Source organism: Nicotiana sylvestris, chromosome 11 (genome assembly GCF_000393655.2).
Source record: "Nicotiana sylvestris chromosome 11, ASM39365v2, whole genome shotgun sequence".
Lineage (NCBI taxonomy): Eukaryota > Viridiplantae > Streptophyta > Magnoliopsida > Solanales > Solanaceae > Nicotiana > Nicotiana sylvestris.
In genome coordinates, this window is record NC_091067.1 from 83,833,637 (window position 1) to 83,858,702 (window position 25,066).

General features: G+C 38.5%; 2 protein-coding genes and 1 long non-coding RNA gene across 3 annotated transcripts; 2 read left to right on the plus strand and 1 right to left on the minus strand.

The window, feature by feature from the left end:
* The first annotated feature begins 5,110 nt into the window (after nt 1-5,110).
* LOC138882365 (uncharacterized) lies at nt 5,111-9,301 on the plus strand. The gene is made up of 2 exons (XR_011403955.1): nt 5,111-5,793; nt 9,242-9,301. It is a non-coding gene; the product is annotated as an uncharacterized lncRNA (long non-coding RNA).
* On the minus strand, nt 7,928-9,581 carry LOC104215400 (short chain aldehyde dehydrogenase 1-like). Its single transcript, XM_009765185.2, has 2 exons — nt 9,302-9,581; nt 7,928-8,923 (listed from the first exon to the last, which is right to left on the minus strand). Exons 1-2 carry the CDS (start codon nt 9,340-9,342, stop codon nt 8,122-8,124), a joined length of 843 nt encoding a protein of 280 aa, XP_009763487.1. The 5' UTR covers nt 9,343-9,581; the 3' UTR covers nt 7,928-8,121.
* A 1,331-nt stretch (nt 9,582-10,912) lies between these two features.
* Nucleotides 10,913-11,556, plus strand: LOC104215401 (large ribosomal subunit protein bL12c-like; the record flags this gene model as incomplete). The annotated part of the gene is made up of 1 exon (XM_009765186.2): nt 10,913-11,556. A coding segment is annotated over one exon (474 nt), but the record flags the coding sequence as incomplete, so codon positions are not given.
* Nucleotides 11,557-25,066: the final 13,510 nt, after the last annotated feature.

The following is a 25,066-nucleotide window of genomic DNA, read 5'->3' on the forward strand; positions in this document are numbered from 1 at the left end:
ACCCACCCATATTCTACTACGTACCTTAAAATCCCCTGTTGAAGAGTAACATTTAGTACTGCATTTTGATCTGAAGTGAGCTTGGTGAGTAGTTCTTGTGCCTTAGTATCATTTTGGTAGCTTTCAATCACCTTCAACATCCACTTAGGTTGAACTGTGGACAAACCCAAACACTCTCCTTCACCCGTTTCTTCGAATCTCCTTGATAGAGTGTCTGTTGCCAAGTTCTCAGCTCCCTTTCTATATTGGATCTCATATGTTAATCCCAATAATTTTAACCCCTTTTTGTTGTAACGAGGTAGTGATCCTTTGGTCTCGTAAGAATTTGAGACTGAAATGATCTGTTTTGATCACAAAAGGTCTAGGCTGAAGATAATGCCTCTATTTCTCCACCGCGGTCAGTAATGCTAGAGCTCTTTTTCGTAAGTTGAGAGTCCTATGTGTTTCAGACACAAGGCCTGGCTTAGATAAGCTATGGGTCTGCCATTTTGAGTCAAAACCGCACCTACTCCCTTACCACTAGCATTGACCTCGATCACAAAAGGTGTTGTGAAATTTGGCAAAGCCAATACTGGAGCGTTGCTCATTGTTTGCTTCAATTCATTAAAAGCATTAATTCTTCATTCCAGTTTCCCTTTTTATGCAGACTTGTGAGGGGTTTACTGATGGTAGCAAAATTCCCGATGAAGCATCTATAGTAGCCCGTGAGCCCAAGGAAACCCCTTAACTCTTTTAATGTTTTGGGTTGTGGCCACTTAACCATAGCTGTAACTTTTGCTTCGTTGTTGCTCACCCCATCGCCCGAAATGACATGGCCCAAATACTCCACTTGTTTTTGAGCAAAGGTACATTTTGATCTCTTGGCCACCAATTGATTTGTTCTCAGAACCTTAAACACAATATCCAAATGTTTCACATGGTCTTGTAATGTTGAACTATAGACCAAGATATCATCAGAAAATACCAAGACAAAATGCCTAAGATAAGGCCCAAAAATATTATGCATTAAGGCTTGGAATGTTGTTGGGGCATTCGTTAGCCCAAAAGGCATAACTCTAAACTCCCATAACCCGTGGTGGGTCTTAAAGGCCGTTTTGTATTCCTTCCTATCTTTCATACGGATTTGGTGATAGGCCGATCGTAGGTCCAATTTAGAAAATAACATGGCACCATAAAGTTCATCTAACAAATCCTCTACCACCGGAATGGGGTATTTGTTATTCACGGTTGCTTTATTTAATTTTCGATAATCTACACATATGCGCCAGCTTGAATCTTTTTTCTTGACTAGTGTTACTGGTGAAGCAAAAGGAGAGATGCTAGGAGCTATAGTCTGGGCCTCTAAGATTTCAAATACTATGTTTTCAATAGCATTTTTTGCTCAAACGAGTATTTGTAAGGTCTGAGGTTAATGGGTTTAGTCCTTGGTAGTAACTCGATAAGATGGTCACAAGCCCTATGAGGTGGTAAGTCTTTAGGTTCATCAAAAATATCACAGTTCTCATTTAACAACCTTTGGACCACCACAGGAATGCTTTTCATATTCTGGTATGTATATTCATAGGCCATTTCAAAGAGTTGGCCCACACAGCTGCACTGGCCCATCACTAGCAATCGATATATAGTTTTAGCATCAGCTATGGACAAGGTTTGTGATTCCTGGTCTCCCACGAGTGTTATTCTTTTGTTATCCTTAATGAAAGTAATACTCAATGGCCGAGTATGTAACTCCACTGGAGTGATGGTATCAAGCCAATCCATTCCTAATACCATATCACACCCCCCAACTTTTAATAATCCTAAACCAAAAAAGAACTCTTCATCACCCATCATTCACTTAAATTTTTTGCAAACTTCCTGACAATCAACGATTTGCCCATTGGCAACTTTCACCTTCATGGGTGTACGGAGCCAACTAATCCGAGCCCTCAAGTTCTTAACCAGTTGTGGATCCACAAAACTGTGGGTGGATCCACTATTGATTAAAACCAACATCATTTGCTTCTTTGATCAGCCTATAATCTTGATGGTTTTTGTATTGGATCTCAAACCCAGATTAGCATTAATTGAGACTTCCCCCTCCTCCTGGGCCTGAGGCTCCATTACCTCTTCCTCCAATTCGACTCCTTATTTTGTTACTTCCCCAATCACATTTTCCCCTGCTATTGCATTCAAAGCCTTAGCCTTATATTAATGGCCAGGGTGATATTTTTCATGACAATGGAAATAGAGGTTTTGAGCTCGCATTGTCTCATAAGAAAGATTCTTGGTAGTAGTAGCTCTGTTGGGAATAATAGGTTAGGGCTTTTAGTGGTTGAGAAGGTTGAGTACCTTTGGAGTAACAGAACTTGAAAATTGGCCAGATGAGCTGAATTTTTGGCCCACCTGATTGGCCATTTGCGTGTTTTTTGCGGTGAACTTTTTATACATGGCCCCCACCTTCCTTTCATGGATTTTTGCCAAGTCATAAGCAACAACCAAGGTACGTGGGTTAGCTAATGGAACAGTGTCTTGAATGTCTAACGTGAGACCCCCAATAAAACATTCCACAAAATATGCCTCATCCAGATTTGGATTTGTCACTCCCATCAAACAACGTAATTCCTCAAATTACTTTTGATAACTTTCTACATCTGTCACTTGCTGCACATATTTGAATTCTCTAATAATTTGATTGGGCCTAATGTTTCCATAACGAATACACACGTCTAGGCAAAACATAGGTCATGTCATTCTCCTCCTTTTGTCCAAAACATAGCTATCAAACCACATGTTTATTTCATCTTTCAGATTCATTAACACATACATCATTTTCTCAACCTCATCGACTTCATAAAGTTCAAAGAACCTGTTACACTTCCGAATCCACGCGCGTGGATTTTTTTCCATCAAATTCAAGGAATGTCATTTTTGCTTTCGGCCCCTTCGAGCGAGACCTTGTAGTGTCAAACACATTGAAGGGTGGTATGGATCCTCCAAAGGGCTAATGTTGGAAAGAACCAAAAGGTACTGAGAAAGGTTGATTCCCATACCTAGAAGTGTGCGTAGGGTGATATGAAATGGAGGGATTCAATGAGTATGGCATAGTGGAGGTATAAGGAACTGATATAGGTGGAAGAGAAGGAAGAGAAAAAGGTATGTGAGATGTAGTATTATAGAAAGAAGGTGGTGGTGGTAAGCTCAAATGGGCGGTAGGTATAGGGAAAGTTTGGGCTAAAAGTCTTTAAGCATGAGCGAACGGTTTTAAGGTTTGTGAGGTAGTGATGTTATCTGGGTAAGATAGGGGTTGAAACGAAAGTTGTAGAAGGAAAGGTCAGACCATGGGTCACAACTGAAACCTTCGGAGAGATAAATGAGGTTGAACCTTGCAGATTTCCCCCACAGGTGAGTGTCCAGAATTGTGAATTGAGTCACCTTGAGAAATGATAGCCGTAGAGCGTAACGCCGGTGAAGCGGCAGCTCTCCGGTCATTATCCATCTGTATAAGTAGGTATTCCACCCTTTTGCTAGAATCGGAAAGCTCCATGACCATCATTTCGAGGAAAGTCTGTCGTTCCTCCAACCGAGTCATACGTAGCTCAGCTCCACTCATCGTCGCCGGAATAGGTAAATATGGCGTCTGACTACTGCCAGAAGCATTCTTGTTTTTATCCACCATAGTCTGTAATGCCAGGATCGAAGGCTCTGAATACCAATTGGAACGATTCTACTTACTAAATAAAGGAAATTAACAGAGAAATAAGAAGATTTAGAGAAAAAGAGGATTGATATTCATCATCTTACGCTATTTACAATACTCAGATTTTATCCTTTTTAAGGATGAAAAAGACAACTATTCTAATTGTACTCCCCAAACCAGAAATAAATGCGTGTAATCTTCTAGAACCCTTCCTAGCCTTTCTCTATGGACCAAAATGGAAAAAGCTAAACTTAAGGATTAAAAATGAAAACTCAATTCTTTAATTACAATGACTGATATTAACAGTACTTCACTAACTCCCTAAACATTCTTGATTCTCCTTCCTTAGCAGTGATGATTTCTAATCGTCACACATCACATAGTGCTACGTGCTATGCGTTTCACTAATAGAATTTTCCCAACTTTAAGGTGGTAAAATTAAATTCTTTTTGAATATTAGATCTCTTTTAGACATTCAAGAAATGTGATTGGTTTTAGGTTAATTGTTGTTTTTGTTACTTTTAAAGGTTGAGTTTCACACTTTATCTTTTGATTTTAATTTTCTGCTAAAGGTGATTAGCTCTTTGTTGTTGTTAAGATTCAACTTCAAGAATAGACTTCTTGAATTCAAGAAATTCTTTCTTGAATTCAATTTCTATCTTTTTTTGGTTTTTAGTTTCTTTTTAACTTCCGCACATTTCTTCATTTTCCATTTTTCTTTATTAGTTTCTTGGATCCCTAACGTGTTGTTATCAATATAGAAATAGAAGGCCAATGCAACCTTGATAAACTGATCAAGAACAAAGTGCGGGTTGATGATATGTGTGAGCACGTGATTTTTGCCCTATGTGAAATTACTCCCATAAACTCAAGAAATAAAATTTTCCATTATTTGCAATTTTTGTAGATTTTTCATAGGATTTTTGTTAATTGTTTGCATTTGTCCGTGCATGTTTATTTTATTTAAATCATGAAAAAATACAAAAATACCATGAATTTGAATTTAGGACTTAATTTTACATTTTTTAGGTTAATTATTAATTTAGTTGTTTTACAAAAATAGAAAATCACAAAAATAACTCTTTTTGCGTCTTTAACTTTTTAATTTTACTTATAGTTTTTCTTTAATTTAGGATTTAATTAATTGTTGAAAATACTGTATTGAGTGATTAATCTAATTTTGTAAGTTAATTTAGTTTAAGAATTAATTTAGGTCTTAGTTTTAATTTGAAAAGAAAAAAAGAGAGAGATTGAAAATTAAAAGGAAAGAAAAGAACAACAAAAAGGCTGATTTTGGCTTAGCCCAAAAGAATTCTGCTCAGGCCCAACACCCACTAAACCCGCCCATCCCCATCGGTTCGACCCGACCCGTTCCAATTGTAACACAAAATCACCCCAGAAAACCTAAATCAAAAGACCCAAAAACGGAAGCGCTGTTCACTCTCTTCTCCACCTTAGATCCGCGTCCAAACTCGCCAAATCTCAGGCGAGTGAGCCAAAATCACTCACACGCACCTTATCTCACCACGTCAGCAAGATTCTAACGGCTTCTGACATTTTCCTTCTCTCGCTGGATTCGTTTTGGAATTTCTGAAGAATGAATTCCGAAAATGGGAGCCGTGGATTGATTTGAGGATCAATCCTCTCCTTCCATCTGTCAGGGTTCATTCTAGAAGAGATTTACTTCCGGATTTCTTGTGAAAAATGAAAAATTCGAGAGAGGGGGCTATATATACCAGGTCTGATTTGAGGCGAGGGGAGGATTTTTTTTGGAGGCAGAGGTCACTTGAGAAAATTAGGGTTCTAGAAAAAGCTTCTCTTCTTCTCTTTTGTTCATCTGCATTTTTTTTGTTTAATTCCAGTCACAATAGAAAAATATATACAAAAAAAAAAATGTTTCGTTTGATATTAGCAACTCTGTTCTCTTCACCTTTAAATTCAGAAATTTCATCTTTATTATGAGTTTGACTGAGGTTCGAGATTAGGTGTTAGTCGCCGATTGGAGATTCTGTCCGAGCTTGTTGTTTTGGTTCGAGTTTCTGTTCTAGCTGTGGTATCGATTTTGTTCGTGTATTTGCTGAATATTTTTGAGGAATTGAAACTCCAATCTTCAGGTGCAGTTCTTTCTTTCTTCTCATGTCTCTCTGTATGTGTGGATCCAAGTATGGTTGAATCTTAAGATATGGAGATTAAAATTACATGTCATACCTAAGTAAATGTCAGTAATTGCAGGCTCGAGTTGTTGTCATTTTCTGCATTTTTGTTTATTTCCTTTATAAATCAGTGTGTTTGAGTTCATCATGTGTTTGGAACATCCTGCAAGGTCGGATTTGCTTTATCTTGGTGTGAATGATTGAGGTTTGAATCGAGTATGTGGTTGTTAGATGAGGTGCAGTGTCTGTTTGTCAATTCAGTGGCATTTACAGAACTTCTCACACGTCTCGAATGCAATACGAGTTTATGAAATTAGTGACCATTCATTTTTCTGCTGTTGTGTTGCTTAGTCAGGGGTGTTTATCAGGACTTGCTACGAATGTTGGAAGATAAGCGATTCAATGCTTGTTTTAAAGCAGTAGTTGGTCTAAATTTCGGCTGTCCAGGTGGAATTGATTTAAATTTCAGCAATAGCTTGTTAAAGTTTGGTTTACTTTGTCATGTTTGGCATGTATTTCGTTCGGCGTCGATCTCAGCTAGCTTAAGTTCGTGGTTGGCTAAATCCACTCGTTAGGAGAAATCACAAGTCCCGCCATCATATTTTTTGCATAAATGCTTATAATTCTCCATTGTGAATCATGAATAGAATAAGTTATCGTCTCTTCTTCTCCTTCTGATTTTTCTCACTTCTCTTTTTGATACTTTGAGAAGCAGCATTCTTATTGGACTTGGATAACTAACAACCTTGCTTTGGATCTCGATGTTAGTTGGATTTAATAAAGATCAAGGGTATGATATACAGGGATGGGGTTTAAAGGGAATTTTAAAGGGTTCTCATCACTTTGAATCCGTCATGTATTTCTTCCAACTGCGATTTGTATTCCTGTTCTAGTTTATATGCCTTAGAGGTCTATTTCTTCTGGTTGATTGATAATCGTTTGAGTGATATCGGCTATTGTTGCTCTTCGATATTATTTCACCCTTGGTTGTCGTCTTAGTTCATTCTTCTGTTTCCTGAAGACATGTACCTTTTTGAAATCTCTTGGCTGAACTCATGCTCCATCTTTTGCTGCTATCTTTATTATTAGTATGCTGTTAAGTTTTAGCAGTTTGCCTCTTTTCCAAAAGAATCGTATTTCAAGCTTATTGGGGCTACACTGTACTTTAGGTGCTACAGTCCTTTTAACTAAGTAAACTTCAAGTTGTTACGCAAAAGTGAACCTTTGATTTGTCAAAGCTGAAGGCCTTTCTGCTGCTCTAAATAATAGAAATCCTTGAGACCCATCTTGTAAAGTTTCAATCTTGGCCAGTAGTTCAGTTGATTTTGGGGTTTGAGGAAGTTTGTGGAAACTTTCCTTTGTGGTTTCAACTAAAAGAATGGGATTCCCAAATTCCGGAAAGAGGTCGATGTGTATTACTATGGCCCTTACCTAGTATATACTTTAAATCATCACAATTTCAAATTAGCTTCAGGAGAATAATAATGGACCTCCTAGCTTGCTGTAGGCACATCTGTACACGTTCGCGTGACATGATTGCAATTTTAAAGACAAAACCGGAGTATGCGTTCGCGCAACTTTGGCTAAACTTTTCTTAATAATAATAAAGCATTACTAATTGTGGACACGTTTGCGTGACATGATTTTTGACGCACCAAACAAATGGGTACACGTGCGCGTGACTCGTTTCAAGATAATTTCGCGTGACATAATCCCGTTTCGGTTGTCACTTAAATTGGAAAAACTCCCTTTACCCCCTTATGAGGGTAGTAAAAAAGTTTCAAGATAATTTCGCGTGACATAATCCGGTTTCGATTGTCACTTAAATTGGAAAAACTCCCTTTACCCCCTTCTAAGGGTAGTAAAAAGGAGGTGTGACAATATGTAGTGTGAAACCTTTGGCGCCGAACTTCCCAAAAATGGCACGTCATAGTATATGCTTATCGACTGGTGCTCTTGTTGCCTTATTCAACCTCTATGCAATTTCAGTTATGTAAAGGGAAAAATTAATTCTCGCTACATTACATAGACAGTGAGGAATAATGGATATATGCCCTGCTTCAGCATCATATCTATTTTATGCAACCTAACAAAATGACCACCGAGCTAGATGATTTATTCTGAAAACAAAAAATGTAGTAGTAATTCTATCACATACAAGATATTTTTATTTGGAAAGAGAGATTTCTAGTTGTAAAAAAGGCAAATCCTCAACCGCCAAAGGACTAGGAATAAAAACCCTCATAGATTATTAGAGAAAATTAAGAGCTAGTTCCAAAATAATTCTGCTCAAAAGCCACTGAGAACCTCTCTTATACACATGGCAAAAAGTGGATTAGTTTTACTATATCCTCCATCAATCATTAGGTTCAGTCCACTCACATACTTAGACTCATCACTTGCCAAATAAACTGCAGCTGCTGCAACATCCTCAACCTCTAACTTTGCTTCCTTCAGATTAGCCGATTTCATAACTGCCTCATCCACCTTACTCTGATCAATCCCCCCAACAAATTTAGACACCATTGGAGTAGCTACCACAGATGGTGTAATGCAATTTACTCTTATCCCATATTGCCCCAATTCGGCGCACAAATTGTTGGCTAGTCCAATTACAGCGTGCTTAGATGAAGCGTAAGTGTGCGGTGACATCCCTGCTACAACGGCTGTCACACTCGCGGTGAAGAGAATGCAGCCCGTTTTGGCCGGGATCATCACGCGGGCTGCATGTTTAGCGCCGAGGAAGGCGCCAAACACGTTGATATCGAATACTTTTTTCAAGTTTTCGTAGTCTGTGGTTGTAATTCTTGGATCGACGCTTCCCGTTATGCCTGCATTGCTGTACATGATGTCGAGCTTACCATATTTTGAGACTGCAAAATCTATTGCCTTCTCGACTTGGATTTCGTTGGTAACATCGCAATGGACGTACGATATGTGGTCTGGGCCGATTTCGTTGCAGAGTGAATGGCCAAGATCGTCTTGAACATCAAGAATTACAACCTTGGCACCATTTTTGATGAAAAACTTAGCCGTGGTAGCACCAATTCCACTTGCACCTCCAGTGATGACTGCTACTTTACCTTCTAGTCTGCAATGTTAAAATGGCAAAACCAAATAAGAAAAGAAAAGGAAAAAACAGAGAATATCAGGAAAAGAGATTGAACTTTATAATGTGTGGCTATAACTCTATAAAACTTTTAAAATTTGTGGTCTTAAATATGACATAACAATTGTGTGACTATAAAAACTTACCATTACGGGTAAAATGAGACGTTGAAGTTAAATTATTTTTAAATATTAAAAAATGTCATTCTTTTTGAAACAGACTAATAAGAAAATAATATATTCCTTTTGCAAAGAAGGGGCCGAGGGAGTAGTTATTTAAATTATGTTTTTTTTTCCACAGACAGGGGCTTGAAAGAAGAATAATTAAAAGAAATAATGGAGCTAGGTGATCACTGAATACCTTTTGGCTGATGTAGTGGCTGAACTGCTGTTGCTGGTCATCTTTGATGACAAGATTCAAGAAATAATGACTTCACAAGTTGTTCTCTGAATCTCTGCGATGTGTTGAGTTCTATTGTCCAGTTTCTTACTTGGTTAAGCTTTATAGTAGTACATGGCCATACCATTTCCGGAATGAAGAAAATTCAAATATATTAAATTAAACAATGCAAAGAAATCTTGCAAATGGGTTGGAATATGAGAGAGCAGGAGTTTTTATTTGACTGTGAACTCAAAGTCCCAATTGGTCTTTCTTGGCTGCTAGATATCTTTTCTTTTTCAAGCAGAGTTCTTCTTCTTTCTTTAATTTATTGGTCTCTAATTTTAGAATGTAGAAAATTGTAGCACATCAGCTTTAAAGTCAATAAGATTGAGCGCTGATGATTATTTACTTACTTGTCGGCTTCAACTAATATATACTCTCTCCGATCCATGCGAATCTGTTAGACTGGGCACGAAATTTAAGAAAAAAAGGAGTTTTTGGAATTCGTGGCACTAAACAAGTCAAAAGCGGGTCCAGAGTATTTGTGTGGTTATAAAATATTGTCATTAAGGGTGGAATTGTAAGTTTAAGCTAAATTGTTTCCAAATTTAAAAAGGGGTCATTATTTTTGAAACGGAGCAAAAAAGAAACATGTTCACGTAAATCGAAACGTGAACGCGGGAGTATTCCTTTTGAAAATTAAGGACATAGTATACTCTAGTGGCTTTGATTGACTTCGACACTCAGATTAATGCTACTTCTAGATTAACAGCACTTGGTTAAACTTTGAGTTGGGTGATAATTCGAATGACATTTATTTAATTTTGAACAAATCCTTACATTCTTCATAGTGACTACAGAGTAGTAGTGTCAAGGGCCTCTATTCAACTAAATCTCCAATTTCTTCCGCTTTGTACATTGAACCACTAGATAATTTACCTAATCTCTTTGTTGTCCGGTTTTTGTCACTGTTGAAGGTATGCTTTATTAACTTTCGCATGACACATGATTATTTTGATCCTAACAGGTACCTCGAAAATAAGGGTGCCTTTTGTTCCCACCAAGTTGCTGCACGGAGGTGGCAGGAATTGGATCACATATGCTGCATCAGTTGTAGGGATGTGCATGCAAGAATTTGGCTACGGAGCTAGGATTACACCCTTTGCTATATTGTCAAGTAAAGTTATCAAGGAAACGGAAAAGGGTCATATGAACTATGCGAAATAGGATAGATATGCTCGTCGTTAATAGTTTGACACAGATATACCCAATTCATCCAATACTTATTCACTCATGCTCTTAGTTTAACGGAACCAATATTTTGTCTTTCTTAAATAATTAATAAAAAAGTGCCTAAAATGTCCCTCTACTATATGAAATAGGACATCCTGGCCCTTCATTAAAAGTTGACCCCTTATCTGCCCTTGCCGTCTAAAAATGGGCTAAAAAATATCCTTCTCCACTAACGGGAGACTCTAAAATCCACGTGAAATTACATTTACCTAATTAAAAATTTCAATCCTAATTTAAAATGCCACATGAATTTAAAAATACCTCAACACCTCTTATTTCCCTACCCCTACCCCCGGGCCCACCCCCCAAAAAGCCCTAGAATTCCCCATTCGCACCCCCAAACTCCAAAACCGCCGAGCCACTTTCCTCCGCCCTCTCGCCGCCGTTGAGGCACCTGAGAAGGTAGTCCAGCTCGGTGATGAAATATCCAATTTAACCCTCGCTGACGCTCAGAAACTCGTCGAGTACCTTCAGGATAAGCTCGGTGGTACTGCCGCATCCTTCGCTCCCGCCGCTCCTGGCGTCGCCGCCGAAGCTCCTGCTGTGGTAGAGGAGAAGACTGAATTTGACGTAGTTATTGACGAAGTTCCGAGTAATGCGAGAATTGCTACAATTAAGGCTGTTAGGGCTTTAACTAGTTTGGCTTTGAAAGAGGCTAAGGAATTGATTGAAGGATTGCCTAAGAAATTTAAGGAAGGTGTGTCTAAGGATGAGGCTGAAGATGCTAAGAAACAGCTTGAAGAAGCTGGTGCTAAAGTTTCTATTGCTTAAAATATGAATTTGTGGTAAATGTTTTATTCTTATTTTGTTTTTGATCATCTTTGGGAAAATTGTCGTACTTTTTTTGTGTTTTTGTAAGAGAATTCAGTTGTTAGATATAGTTTGTTCCCAATTTTCTAAAATGAAGAGTTTCTAGCCGTATTTGCTTATGGTTCTGCAAAGTGAAGGATAGAGCTTTGGTTTTTGAGTTCAGTTACTCAGTATTTTCCTCAACAAACATAGATATATGTATGGAAAGTCACAAAAATTTCAACAATTATTTGATTCAGGACTATAATTTCAAAATACAAGAGTTTAGTGTTAAAAGCACGACAGATTAGACTGCCCGGGGTAGGGGTAGGGAAATAAGAGGGGTTGGGGTATTTTTAAATCTATGTGCCATTTTAAATTAGGATTGAAATTTTTAATTAGGCAAATGTAATTTCACATGGATTTTAGAGTCTCCCGTTAGTGGAGAAGGACATTTTTGAGCCCATTTTTAGACGGCAAGGGCAGATAAAGGGCCAACTTTTAACGGAGGGCTAGGATGTCTTATTTCATATAGTATAGGGGCATTTTAGGCCCTTTTCCGAATAATTAATAACCGGACCCAACCAAAATCTGCTGACCCGATCCGTTAGGACCCGACCCACCCTTATTTCAAAGATATTTTTGATATATTATTTTTTTTATTGAGAAATTGTGTGATAAACATATTTATTTATTTGAGTAATTTGATACTCGATTTTTTTTATACGTCATTTCGGGAAGTAATCCTACTAAAAAATAGTAATTGATATTTATTTATTATTTTAATAGTATAATATTCGAATTAGTTTGTGCTTTCTTCAATCATTTTACCATCTATTTTTATTTTTCTCGGTGATACTTGTTATGAAATAATATTTTTTATGAAATAATTTTCTATTATATAGAAATGAGAAGTTGGTCGACCAGGGGTAAAATTGACATTTTACTATATCATAAAAGTGCTTTAATGTAAATTGCTCACTGCAGTATTTTCCATTTCACATTGGTCTAGAATCATTTCTATTCACGGAGGAGTACTTTTCAATTTTCAGTTCTTCAAAATATTTACCTCTTCATTTTCTCATCAATCTCCTATAATTTCAGGTATGATTCTCTCCCAATGTTCTCTCTGTCTACTTTTTTTCTTTGATTTTTTCAGATCTCTGAATAGTTTCCTATTCGAGGCTTCAGGTTCGTCCAAGAAAAAGCCCTAACAGATCCAATTCACCCTTCCCGAACTACACACCGTTTTTTATTTGATTTAGGCAATTTTTTAACTAATATATTGATATTCTTTATTATTTTGAGTTATGTGGACAATATATACATATACCGAGGCTTTGAATATTTTGGATCCCCGCTAATTTCAATCATTTTTATTTTTGAGGATTTTTTGCAAATTCAATTTTTCGGATTCCCAGATGCATATCTGTTTATACAGATTTTGCTCAATCTCATCCTAAAGTTTGCCCCTTTTGTTCCTCTCAAATACCGAATTGAATGTTGTTGCTTTGTATAATATTTTCTTGGTTGTTCTACTATGGTGCCATTATTCTGTCTCTAGAGAAAAGGAAAAATTAAAATGTTAGTTTAGCCTGAAAAGGCCTTTTATTGCTTTGATATGGTTTCCCTTTCTATTTTTTGTGTCATGGTTTATTCAATCTTTTAACTTTTCGTTTCTACCTAAAAAGTTCTCTTATTCAGGAAGAAACTCAAGTAGATCAAAATGCATTTCAAAACACCTATTAATGAAAATTATACTATTTTTTGGAAATGATCCCATAGTGTAACATGTTGATCCTGCATCAAATTCAATAATCAAAGCGTTTCTTTAATTGTTGTTGGTGTTGTTGTTTCAGTAGCAGATAAATTCAGCCACTCCTACCTTTCTCACTTATTTCTTCTTTCATTAAACGGACTTGCACTCATACTTTCAGTTTGCTTTTTCATCAGACAAATTGATGATAATACGAAGGAAGAATAATTCTATGTTTCCACCATTTATTAGTTTCTTCCATTCCTTTTTTTATTACTATTTTTCTCTGGGAATCATAAAAATGATCAAATAATTGAAAAATTCATGCTAACAAAAGGTTTAGGCAGCGAGAATTATATAGACTGATGCCAATTGTCAAAAAATTCCTTTTAATGCAACTATGAACAAATAAAGCTGAATTAAAAGACATCGTCTGTGACAATGCAATTATTGCATAGTTGCAATAACACTCCGCATAGATGAGCATAATTCGCCGAAATAGTATGAGTCATTAGAATATCCTAATTCCTGGTTCAATTTGAACTAAAGGAACAAACAGTTAGGAAGTTCCCATGTATCAACCTTCAACATATTTATTATGCAGTTCCTCTTTACTATTGAGTAGCAAATTTGCTTTCAACACTTTTTACATGTCAAAGGATAATTTGTATCTGTGCAGGAGAACATTCACGTCTGATGGCTTTAAGCTAGCAAAGAATAATGTTAACATTCTATCTAATATCATCATCTTTTCATATCAAAATTTTGTTATTTTGACTTTTGGTTAAATGTCATAATTGTTTTTAAAAAAAAAGGATATTCATGAAATTGAACGTTGCACATAGATATCAATAGTAACTTGAAACAAGTTTATATATTGCATGAATTTTGTGCTTATTACTCATCTTTATTTCTTATATTGTAGCTGCGCACTAAAATACTTATCCTGCATTTTAATATTATAAATTCAGGAAGAAAGTTTATCAATATAAAGTGTTAAAAAAGCTGCTTATGCATCTGCTAATGGACTGATGCATAAATGTTAACCCAATTAGATGTACCCCTTTAAGGGATTGGGTAATCTAGAATTCTTTACTTTAATCATCTGTCAATGCTATATATTAAATTACTATATGTTGTTGCACAATATACTCTCTAATTGATTTGGTGGCAAAAGCTCCCTTTATTGACTTTAAGTTTTGAAATTTTCTTAATTTTTTAAGATGAAATTAGTGGCTAGACCAAAGCAATTTAATATTTAATTCACAATTGATAGAGATGGAGGGACAACAATACCTAACACGTAAAATGGTTGTGACTACTCCAATCAATTCTACTGGATAGTTAGGTCACTTCAACCCCAACCCTCTTGTGATGATGATGTAACACATGATGTTGCCGTAGTAAGTAGTACCATTGTCTAGCAAGAAATAAACAATGAGATGTTACACATCAATATCATGTTTACAGTGATGTAGAAAATATTACATGAAAGATTGTGAAATTTGAGACATTGTACTAAAGGAATAGGCCACAAGAGGCTAACTTATGAGAACTTTTGCTATGCATTTATAATATAGAAGCTTATATCCTACACTATATATAAGACAATTGACCAGAATGGGTCATAAATTATATACAGTTACTTCATTGAAGAGGATGTTAGGAAGACATGAAAACTGAAGGCACATACTCTGCATATAATTGATTGTTGCTACTTGTATTTTTACATATACCTGAAATATGTTCTTCTTTGGGATATGATATCGAGTAATAGGATATCTGGCATAAGTTTCTTATTTATTTGGGACTTGAATATTGGTGTTCTTCTCACACTTTAATTATATATATATATATATATATATATATATATATATATATATATCTTTTCTAGCCTGGGTTTACAAGAACGAAAATTTGGTGCAGCTTGCCACGGGTTGAAGCTCCAACTAGAATTCATGACATTTAACTTCTCAATGTATTGTTGAACCTTTTTTTTCTTTCTATGTTTTCGTATTTCTTTATTTTATTTATTATGGACATAAATATGTGAAGTCGTCCACTAATTTCGCAAGTGAAGTATATGTATTGAATTAGTTCAAAGTACCCATGAGCATTATGTAATCCCTCTGAATTTATCTGCTAAGAGGATAAAAAAATATTTGCAAACAGGACGGATTAGATTGGTTATTGTGGAGTAAAATTGTGAACTACATTATTTTAACCCATCCCATTATTTTTTTAATAATTCTTTATAGTTATAAAATTTATTAATTTGGTTGTCGTTGGGCCCGTGTTATGCACGAGTTGCTCATATCTAGTAATTAATAAAAATGAAAAAGAAACACCACTGTTTAAACGTTGGTGCTTGCTATGAAATAATATTTGTTATGAAATAATTAATTAATAAAAATGGAAAAGAAGCACCACAGTTTTAACAATTTATTACTTATTTCATAACAAATTTGTAATACAGAAATAACCCAATAAACTAATAATCAATCATATAATGATCATTTATCTAAACAAAAAAATGGATCCATCATGTTAAGTTATAGTGAACATGGAGTTATTTATATTTGTATTGGTGAAAAATACAAATAGATTGTGAGAAAAATAAAAATAGATGGTAAATGATTGAAAAAAGCACAAACTAGTTCGAATATTATATTATTAAAATAATGAATAATTATCAAGTACTATTTCTAGTAGGATTACTTCCCGAAATGATTTATAACAAAAAAAAAAAATCGATTATCAAATTACTCAAATAAATAAATATGATTATCACGCAATTTCTCAATTAAACAAAAATAATATATCAAAAAATATATATATTTGAAATAAGGGTGGGTCAGGTCCTAACGGATCGGGTCAACAGATTTTGATTGGGTCCGGTTATTAATTATTTAAGAAAGACAAAATAATGGTTCCGTTAAACTAAAGACATGAATGAGCAAGTATTTGACGCATTGGGTATATTTGTGCCAAATTATTAATAACGGACATATTTGTCCTAATACGCATAGTTCACTGGTATATTTGGTCCTTTTCCGTTAAGGAAATGAAAGCACGATATATAACACAGTAGGAAATTTGATGGGGATTCCTCGTAACACAGAAGACGGAGCAAATGCTGCCGTTTAACTGGTTAGTGATGAAGGAAAGTATATAAGTGGACATAACCTTGTCATTGATGGAGGGTATAGTGTTGCTGTGTTGGTAACCCAAGCTTTCTGAATATTACAGGACAATATCAATGAGTGTTAATCAGAAATCTAATAATTAAGAAAGAAGAATAAAAACTAAGAGGTTTGAGATATGAAATTATATCACTTTAACCAAAGAGGCAGTGCATGCTCTTTTGGGATACATGTTATCGGGACACTGTCTCCTTATTATTTGCATTTCACTCATACAAATTATGAGAACGCTTTGTGATAACAACAACTAGGACTTAAAGTTTTTTTTTTTTTTTGGTGAACTTAAGTATTCGTTCTTTTTGTTAATACTCTCTTGGTGCAAATTAAATATCTTTTCCATTTATTATAGCTCTTACAGCACCATATGATAGCAGACGAACACCATTATCCACAAATTGTCACATCCTAAAAACTGATAATTTGCTTAATGATTCTCTCTAAAGTATTTTATTAAGAATAAATATTTTTTGACGACGATATACATTTTTTTTATTTACTACTAAGTGTATTGCGTAAAATTTAGAGTTCACAGGTGGACACTGTCACGATCCATTTCCAAAACAGATCGTGATGGCGCCCAACGCTATTGTCAGGCAAGCCAACGCGGAAATATAATTAAATTCTCATTTTTACTTTTACCAAATAATAGGGGCAGCGATTCATTAAGTAGAAATCAAACCAAGAATAAACAGTAATATGCCAAAAATAGTTATACAACTCCCAAAATGATAGTCTACTAACGTGTGTGCCAAGACCTAGTGTCACAAGTAACGGGCGACTAGTAGAATGTATAAAAAAAAAACTATCCTACTGTCCGGGAAAGATTAGACAGCAAAAATAAAGGAAGACTCCATCAAGCTGCTGAACGACACAGGAAGGGAGCAGCTCACCGTGGAAGTCTCGAACTATAAATCAGGGGCGCGCACCAGAGTGACAGCCAGATACACCTGCCTCAGATTCTATACAATTAAGTACAGAAGTGTAGTATGAGTACATAAACAATATGTACCCAGTAAGTATCCCGTCTAATCTCGAAGAAGTAGAGACGAGAGGTCGACTTGACACTTACTAGGGTCAAATAATATGATAAAGTGTTCTGCTAGACATGATAGTTACAAATAATCAACAGTGTGTAGCAAGGGGTAATAAGTCATGTCCTTAATAATTTTACAGTTAATCGTACACATTTCAAGTATTTAGCAAAACAAGTCAAGGATAAGATTTCACACACACACACACACACACACACACACACACACACACATATCATGTGCACATTATGCCGAGGTCGACGACCCGATCTAACAGAAAATAAATTGTGCACTGCCAGAGGATCGAATGGCGCGAACCATAGATGCATCTATTTCTACCGAGGCGATCTGCCCAATCCGCAAATGTCAATTAATATCAAGAAACACATGAATGCGCATCTACTTCCAAGTAAATTCATACAAGTATCCAACAAGTGTATACATTCGCTTATATTCCTTTCCAAATCTCTAGCATATCCAAAGTGATCACATTAGCAAGAAAATATAGAGACATTCACAAATATAGCATGATACGGGTCCTAGACTACCCGAATAATTAACATAATAGTAGCTACGCATGGACTCTCGTCACCTAGTGCATACGTAGCCCCCACATTTTGTAGCAAATTACTTAATTATTACACCTATGGGGACAATTCCCTCTTACAAGGTTAGAAAGGAGACTCACCTCGCTCCAAAGCGCACTTCCAATACCAAGAACGATCCCAAACCCTCAATTCCGAGTCGAACGATCCAAAACAAGTTAAATGAGTTAGGAACTAATCAATATAAGTGCACAAGATTGTATTCTAGCTATTTAAGCAATTTCCCAACACTTACCACAAGTTTCTTAAAACCCGACCCCTGGCCCACTTGCCTGGATTCCGAAATTTTTTGAAGGAAGTTGTTCTTTATAACCTAAGGATCAATAATATATAGTTTCTAATTCATTTCATAACAAATTTCATGGTAAAATCTAAGTTTTATTAAAACCCCAGGTCTATCTCTAACCCCTTGATTTCTCCAAATCTTTACGTGTTAATCTACCCAAACTCGAGTGTTAAACTTAGAAATAAGGGGGATGAACTTACCTCACGATGCTATGTGAAAATCCCTTCTCAAGAGCTCCAAAATCGCTCAATACCCGTGTGCCAAATGGTCAAAAATGGCTGGAGCTCGAATTAAATGAAGCTCACTACCTCAGCAGTTTTCGCTTCTGCGGTCCGGGGATCGCATCTGCGAGAAAGGACCGCACCTACGAAATGGGCTAAAAGGGCTGGGACCGCTTCTGCGGTCTTGAAGCCGCTTCTGCGGAGCTGTTTCTGCAGCTTGGGAGCCGCTTTTGCGATTCTTGGCTTGGCTTGCCTTGGCCGCTTCTGCGGTCTCGCACCTGCGGTCAACCAACCACATGTGCGGTTATGACAGAAGCAGATGCGTCAGCACTTCTCCAAAAATTTCAACTTCACTTGAGCCTCGTCCGATTGACGCTCGGGGCTCCCGGGCCCCGCCCAAACATACCGACAAGTCTTAAATCATGAGACGGACCTACTCGAACCTTCGGAATGCTCGAAACAACGCTAAATCCAAGAATCACCCCCTAAAACCAAATGAATCAAACTTATGAACTTCAAGTTCTTAATTTTCCTCTAACGAGCCGAAACGCACTTAAACTACTCGGATTGGCACCAAATTTTGCGGGCAAGTCTTAAATGTTATATCGGACCTGTATCGGGCTCCGGAACCAACATACAAGCCCTATAACCCTGTGATCAATCATTACTTGGTTTCTTTAAATCCTTAAAGTTTCAGATTAACAATTTCTAATAAAAATTCATTACTAGGGCTAGGGACCTCGGAATTCGATTCCGGGCATACGCCCAGGTCCCATATTTTCCTACGAACCCTACGGGACCGTCGAATCACGAATTTGGGTCCGTTTGCTCAAAATGTTGACCAAAGTCAAACTTGGCCTTTTAAGAAAATCCTAAGGAACCAAATGAGCATATTTCAACCCAAACTTCTTCCCAATCCCGAACCAATCGTCCCCGCAAGTCGTAAATTAGCTAAAGTAAGCGCGGGAAGTTTTATTTAAGGGAATAGAGTTCTAAAAGGCAAAACGATCAGTTGGGTTGTTATATTCTCTACCCCTTAAACAAACGTTCGTCCGCGAACGGACATAGAAAAGTACCTAAGCTGCTGAATAAATGTGGATATCTTCTCCGCATGTCCTCCTCGGACTCCCAAGTCGCCTCCTCGACTGGTTGGCCCATCCACTGGACCCTCACCGTAGAAATCCTCTTGGACCTCAATTGGCAATCCTGTCAATCAATAATGGCAACTGGCTCCTCCTCGTAACCCAAACTCTCATCCAGCTAAATAGTACTAAAGTCTAACACATGGGAAACGTCGGCGTGATACTTCCGAAGCATCGATACTTGAAAAACCGGATGAACTCCCGATAAGTTGGGGGGCAAGGCAAGCTCGTAAGCAACCTTCCCAACTCGCCTCAACACCTCAAATGGGCCAATAAATCGTGGGCTCAGCTTGCCTTTCTTCCCGAATCTCATAACACCCTTCATTGGCGAGACTTTCAAGAGGACCTTCTCGCCAACCATAAATGATATATCACGCGCCTTCTGATCCGCGTAACTCTTCTGTCTGGAGTGAGCTGTGCGAAGCCTCTCTTGAATTAACTTTACCTTGTCCAAGGCATCCTGTACCAAATCTGTACCGTATAACTTAGCCTTAGCATACTCAAACCACCCGATAGGAGAACGACACCGCCTACTGTATAAAGACTCAAATGGGGCTATCTTAATGCTGGACTGATAGCTGTTGTTGTATGCAAAGTCCGCCAAGGGCAAGAACTGGTCCCACTGCCCTCCAAAGTCAATCACACATGCTCTAAGCATGTCCTCCAAGATCTAAACTGTCCGCTCCGACTGCCCATCGGTCTGTGGATGAAATGTTGTGCTAAGCTCCATGCGGGTCCCCAACTCACCTTGAACCACTCTCTAGAAGTGGAAAGTGAATTGAGGGCCTCTATCTAATATAATGGAAACAAGCACACCGTGCAACTGGACTATCTCCCGAATGTAAATATGAGACAACCTATCTGAAGTGTATGTAGTCGCAATCGGTATAAGGTGTGCCGACTTGGTCAACCTATCCATGATGACCCACACCGCATCAAACTTCTGCAAAGTCCGCGGCAGCCCAACCACGAAATCCATGGTAATGCGCTCCCACTTCCACTCTGGTATAGGCATCTACTGAAGTAGGCCACCTGACCTCTGATGTCCATGCTTGACCTGGTGGCAATTCAAACACCTAGTCACATACTCCACTATGTCTTTCTTCATCCTCCGCCACCAATAATGCTGCCTCAAGTCACGATACATCTTCGTAGCTCCCGGATGAATGGAATACCGTAAACTGTGTGCCTCCTCTAGTATCCTCTCCTTCAGACCATCAACATTAGGAACACATAGATGACCCTGGAGCCGCAAAACATCATCCTCGCCAATAGAAACCTCCTTGGCACCTCCCTGAAGCACCGTCTCTCTGAGAATCGCTAGATGTGGATCATCGAACTGTCGGGCATTTATCTACCCCAATAATAAAGACTGAGCAACCACACACGCAAGAAGTCGGTCGGGCTCCGAAATGTCCAATCTCACAAGTCGGTTAGCCAAGGACTGAATGTCCAAAGCTAGTGGCCTCTCTTCTGCTGGAATGAATGCCAAGCTACCCATAATCTCTACCTTTCTGCTTAAGGCATCCGCGACCACATTCGCCTTGCCTAGATGATAAAGAATGGTGATGTCATAATCCTTCAGTAACTCAAGCCACATGCGCTGCCTCAAATTAAGATCCCTCTGCTTGAACAAATACTATAAGCTGCGAAGATCAGTGTAAACCTCACATGACACCCCATACAGATAATGCCTCCATATCTTAAGAGCATGAACAATCGCGGCCAACTCTAGATCGTGCACAAGATAATTCTTCTCATGAACCTTCAGTTGACGCGAAGCATATGCAATAATTCGCCCCTCCTGCATCAATATACATCCCAAGCCAACGCGTGAAGCGTCGCAATATACTGTATACATCCCTGAACCGGAAGGCAATACAAGAACTGGTGCCATATTCAAAGCTGTCTTGAGCTTCTGAAAGCTCTCCTCATAATCATCGGACCAACAGAAAGGAGCACCCTTTTGGGTCAATCTAGTCAAAGGTGATGCAATAGATGAAAAGCCCTGCACGAATCGTCTGTAATAACCTGCTAACCCCAGGAAACTCCTGATCTCGGTCACTAAAGTAGGGCGTGGCCAACTCTAAACTATCTCAATCTTCTTGGGATCCACCTTAATACCCTCTCCTGACACAACATACCCCAAAAATGCCACTGACTCTTGCCAAAACTCACACTTGCAGAACTTAGCATATAGCTTCTGCTCTCGCAAGGTCCGAAGCACTACTCTTAGATGTTGCTCGTGCTCCCCCAGGCTACGTGAGTATATCAAGACGTCGTCAATGAAGACGATGACAAAGGAATCAATATAAGGCCTGAACACCCTGTTCATCAAGTCCATAAATGTCGTCGGTGCATTAGTCAAGCCAATGGACATCACTAGAAACTCATAATGGCCATATCTAGTCCGGAATGCAGTCTTCGAGACATCCGAGTCCTGAATCTTCAACTGATGGTAACCCGACCTCAAGTCGGTCTTAGAGAACACCCTAGCACCCTGCAACTGGTCGAACAAATCATCAATACGAGGCAATGGATACTTTTTATTGATGGTGACTTTGTTCAACTAGCGGTAATCAATGTACATCCGCATAGTCCCATCCTTCTTCTTCACAAATAACACTGGTGCACCCCAAGGGGATATACTGGGCCTAACAAACCCTTTCACTAGCAACTCCTCAAGTTGCTTGTTCAACTCCTTCAGCTCTTCAAGAGCTATACGGTATGGTGGAATAGATATAGGCTGGGTGCCTGGAGCCAAATCAATAAAAAAATTAATATCACGATCCGGTGGCATGCCAGGAAGATTAGAAGGAAACACATCGGCGAACTATCGAACTACTGGGACTGAATCAATCGTCGGAGACTCTGCGGTGGTGTCCTGAACATAAGCCAAATACACCAAACACCCCTTCTCAACCATCTGCCGAGCCTTCAAGAAAGAGATAACTTGACTAGCTGTATCAACAGTGGAGCCCTTCCACTCCAACCCTGGTGACCCTGGCATCGCTAAAGTAACAGTCTTGGAATGACAATCTAGGACGGCGTGATATGGAGATAACCAATCCATGCCCAGGATGACCTCAAAATCGATCATATCAAGCAATAAGAGATCCGCTCTAGTCTCAAAACCATAGAATGTGACCACACAGGACCGGTAGATCCGATCCACAACCACAAAATTGCACACATGAGTGGACATATAAACAGGAGTGCCCAAGGGCTCAGGAGAAATAACCAGGAGATGAGCAAACAGAGATGATACATATGAATAAGTAGACCATGGAACAAACAATACCGAAGCACCTCTGCCGCAAACGAAAATAATACCTGTGATGATGGCATATGAGGCCAATGCATCTGGCCTAGCCGGAAGGGCATAGAATCTGGCTGGAGCGCCAGCTGGCTGACCTCCACCTGACTGAGCAGTGGCTGGATGACGGCTCCCTACCTAACCTCCACCTCTAGGATGGCCCCTACTAGTCTGCCCTCCACCTCTAGGTGGCGGGACAGCCGGTGCTGAAATCATAGGCTGCTGACCCTGCTGTACTGCCTTGCCCCGGAGCCTGGGCAGTATCTCCTCATATGACCAAGGTCCCCATACTAGAGACAACCCCGCGGTGCGGCAACCTACTGCCCTGATGGCGGACCCTGATGGCCTGTAGACCCACTGGAAGAAGCCTGAATAGCCAGTGGACGGTATGAACTCTCCGGCATAGCACTGAAATAAGAATCAGAAAAACCCTGAATAGCTGGTGGGCGATAAGAACTCCAGGCATGACATTGAAATAGGGATGCGCTAGAGCACCCCCGAGCAGGTAGCAGTGCTGAATATGGGGGCCTACTGGGTTGCCCCCTCCCAAACTGACCTCTGCCCCAACTAGGGACCTCTGCCCCTAGCCGAGGCATTTCTAAAACAGATCGTGATGGCGCCCAACGCCATTGTCAGGCAAGCCAACACGGAAATATAAGTAAATTCTCATTTTTACTTTTACTAAAAACTAGGGGCAGTGATTCATTAAGTAGAAATCAAACCAAGAATAAACAGTAATATGCCAAAAATAGTTATACAACTCCCAAAATGATAGTTTACTAACATGTGTTCCAAGACCTGGTGTCACAAGTAATTGGCGACTAGTAGAATGTACAAAAGAAATAAACTATCCTACTGTCCGGGAAAGTTAGACATCAAAAATAAAGGAAGACTCCATCAAGCTGCTAAACGGCACAGGAAGGGAGAAGCTCACCGTGGAAGTCTCGAACTATAAATCAAGGATGCGCACCAGAGTGATAGCCAGATACACCTGCCTCAGATTCTATACAATTAAGTACAGAAGTGTAGTATGAGTACATAAACAATATGTACCCAGTAAGCATCCCGTCTAATCTAGAAGAAGTAGAGACGAGAGGCCGACTTGACACTTACTAGGGTCAAATAATATGATAAAGTGTTCTGCTAGGCATGATAGTTACAAATAATCAACAATGTGTAGCAAGGGGTAATAAGTCATGTCCTTAAAAATTTTACAGTTAACCGTACACATTTCAAGTATTTAGCAGAACAAGTCATGGATAAGATTTCACACACACACACACACACACACACACACACATATATATATATATATATATATATATATATATATGTGTGTGTGTGTGTGTGTGTGTGTATATATCATGCGCACATTATGCCGAGGTCGACGGCCCGATCCAACAGAAAATAAACTGTGCACTGCCAGAGGGTCAAATGGCGCGAACCATAGATGCATCTATTTCTACCGAGGCGATCTGCCTAATCCACAAATGTCAATTATTATCAAGAAACACATGAATGCACATTTACTTCCAAGTAAATTTATACAAGTATCCAACAAGTGTATACATTCGGTTATATTCCTTTTCAAATCTCTAGCATATCCTAAGTGATCACATTAGCAAGAAAATATAGAGACATTCACAAATATAGCATGATACGGGTCCTAGACAACCTGAACAATGATCATAATAGTAGCTATGTACGGACTCTCGTCACCTTGTGCATACGTAGCCCCCGCATTTAGTAGCAAATTACTCAATTATTACACCTATGGGGACAATTCCCTCTTACAAGGTTAGAAAGGAGACTCACCTCACTCCAAAGTGCACTTCCAATACCAAGAACGAGCCCAAACCCTCAATTTGGAGCAGAACGATCCAAAACTAGTTAAATGAGGTAGGAACTAATCAATATAAGTGCACAAGATTGTATTCTAGCTATTTAAGCAATTTCCCAACCCTTACCACAAGTTTCTTAAAACCCGACCCCGCGCCCACGTGCCTGGATTTCAAAATTTTTCGAAGGAAGTTGTTCTCTATAACCTAAGGATCAATAATATAGAATTTCTAATTCATTTCAGAACAAATTTCATGGTAAAA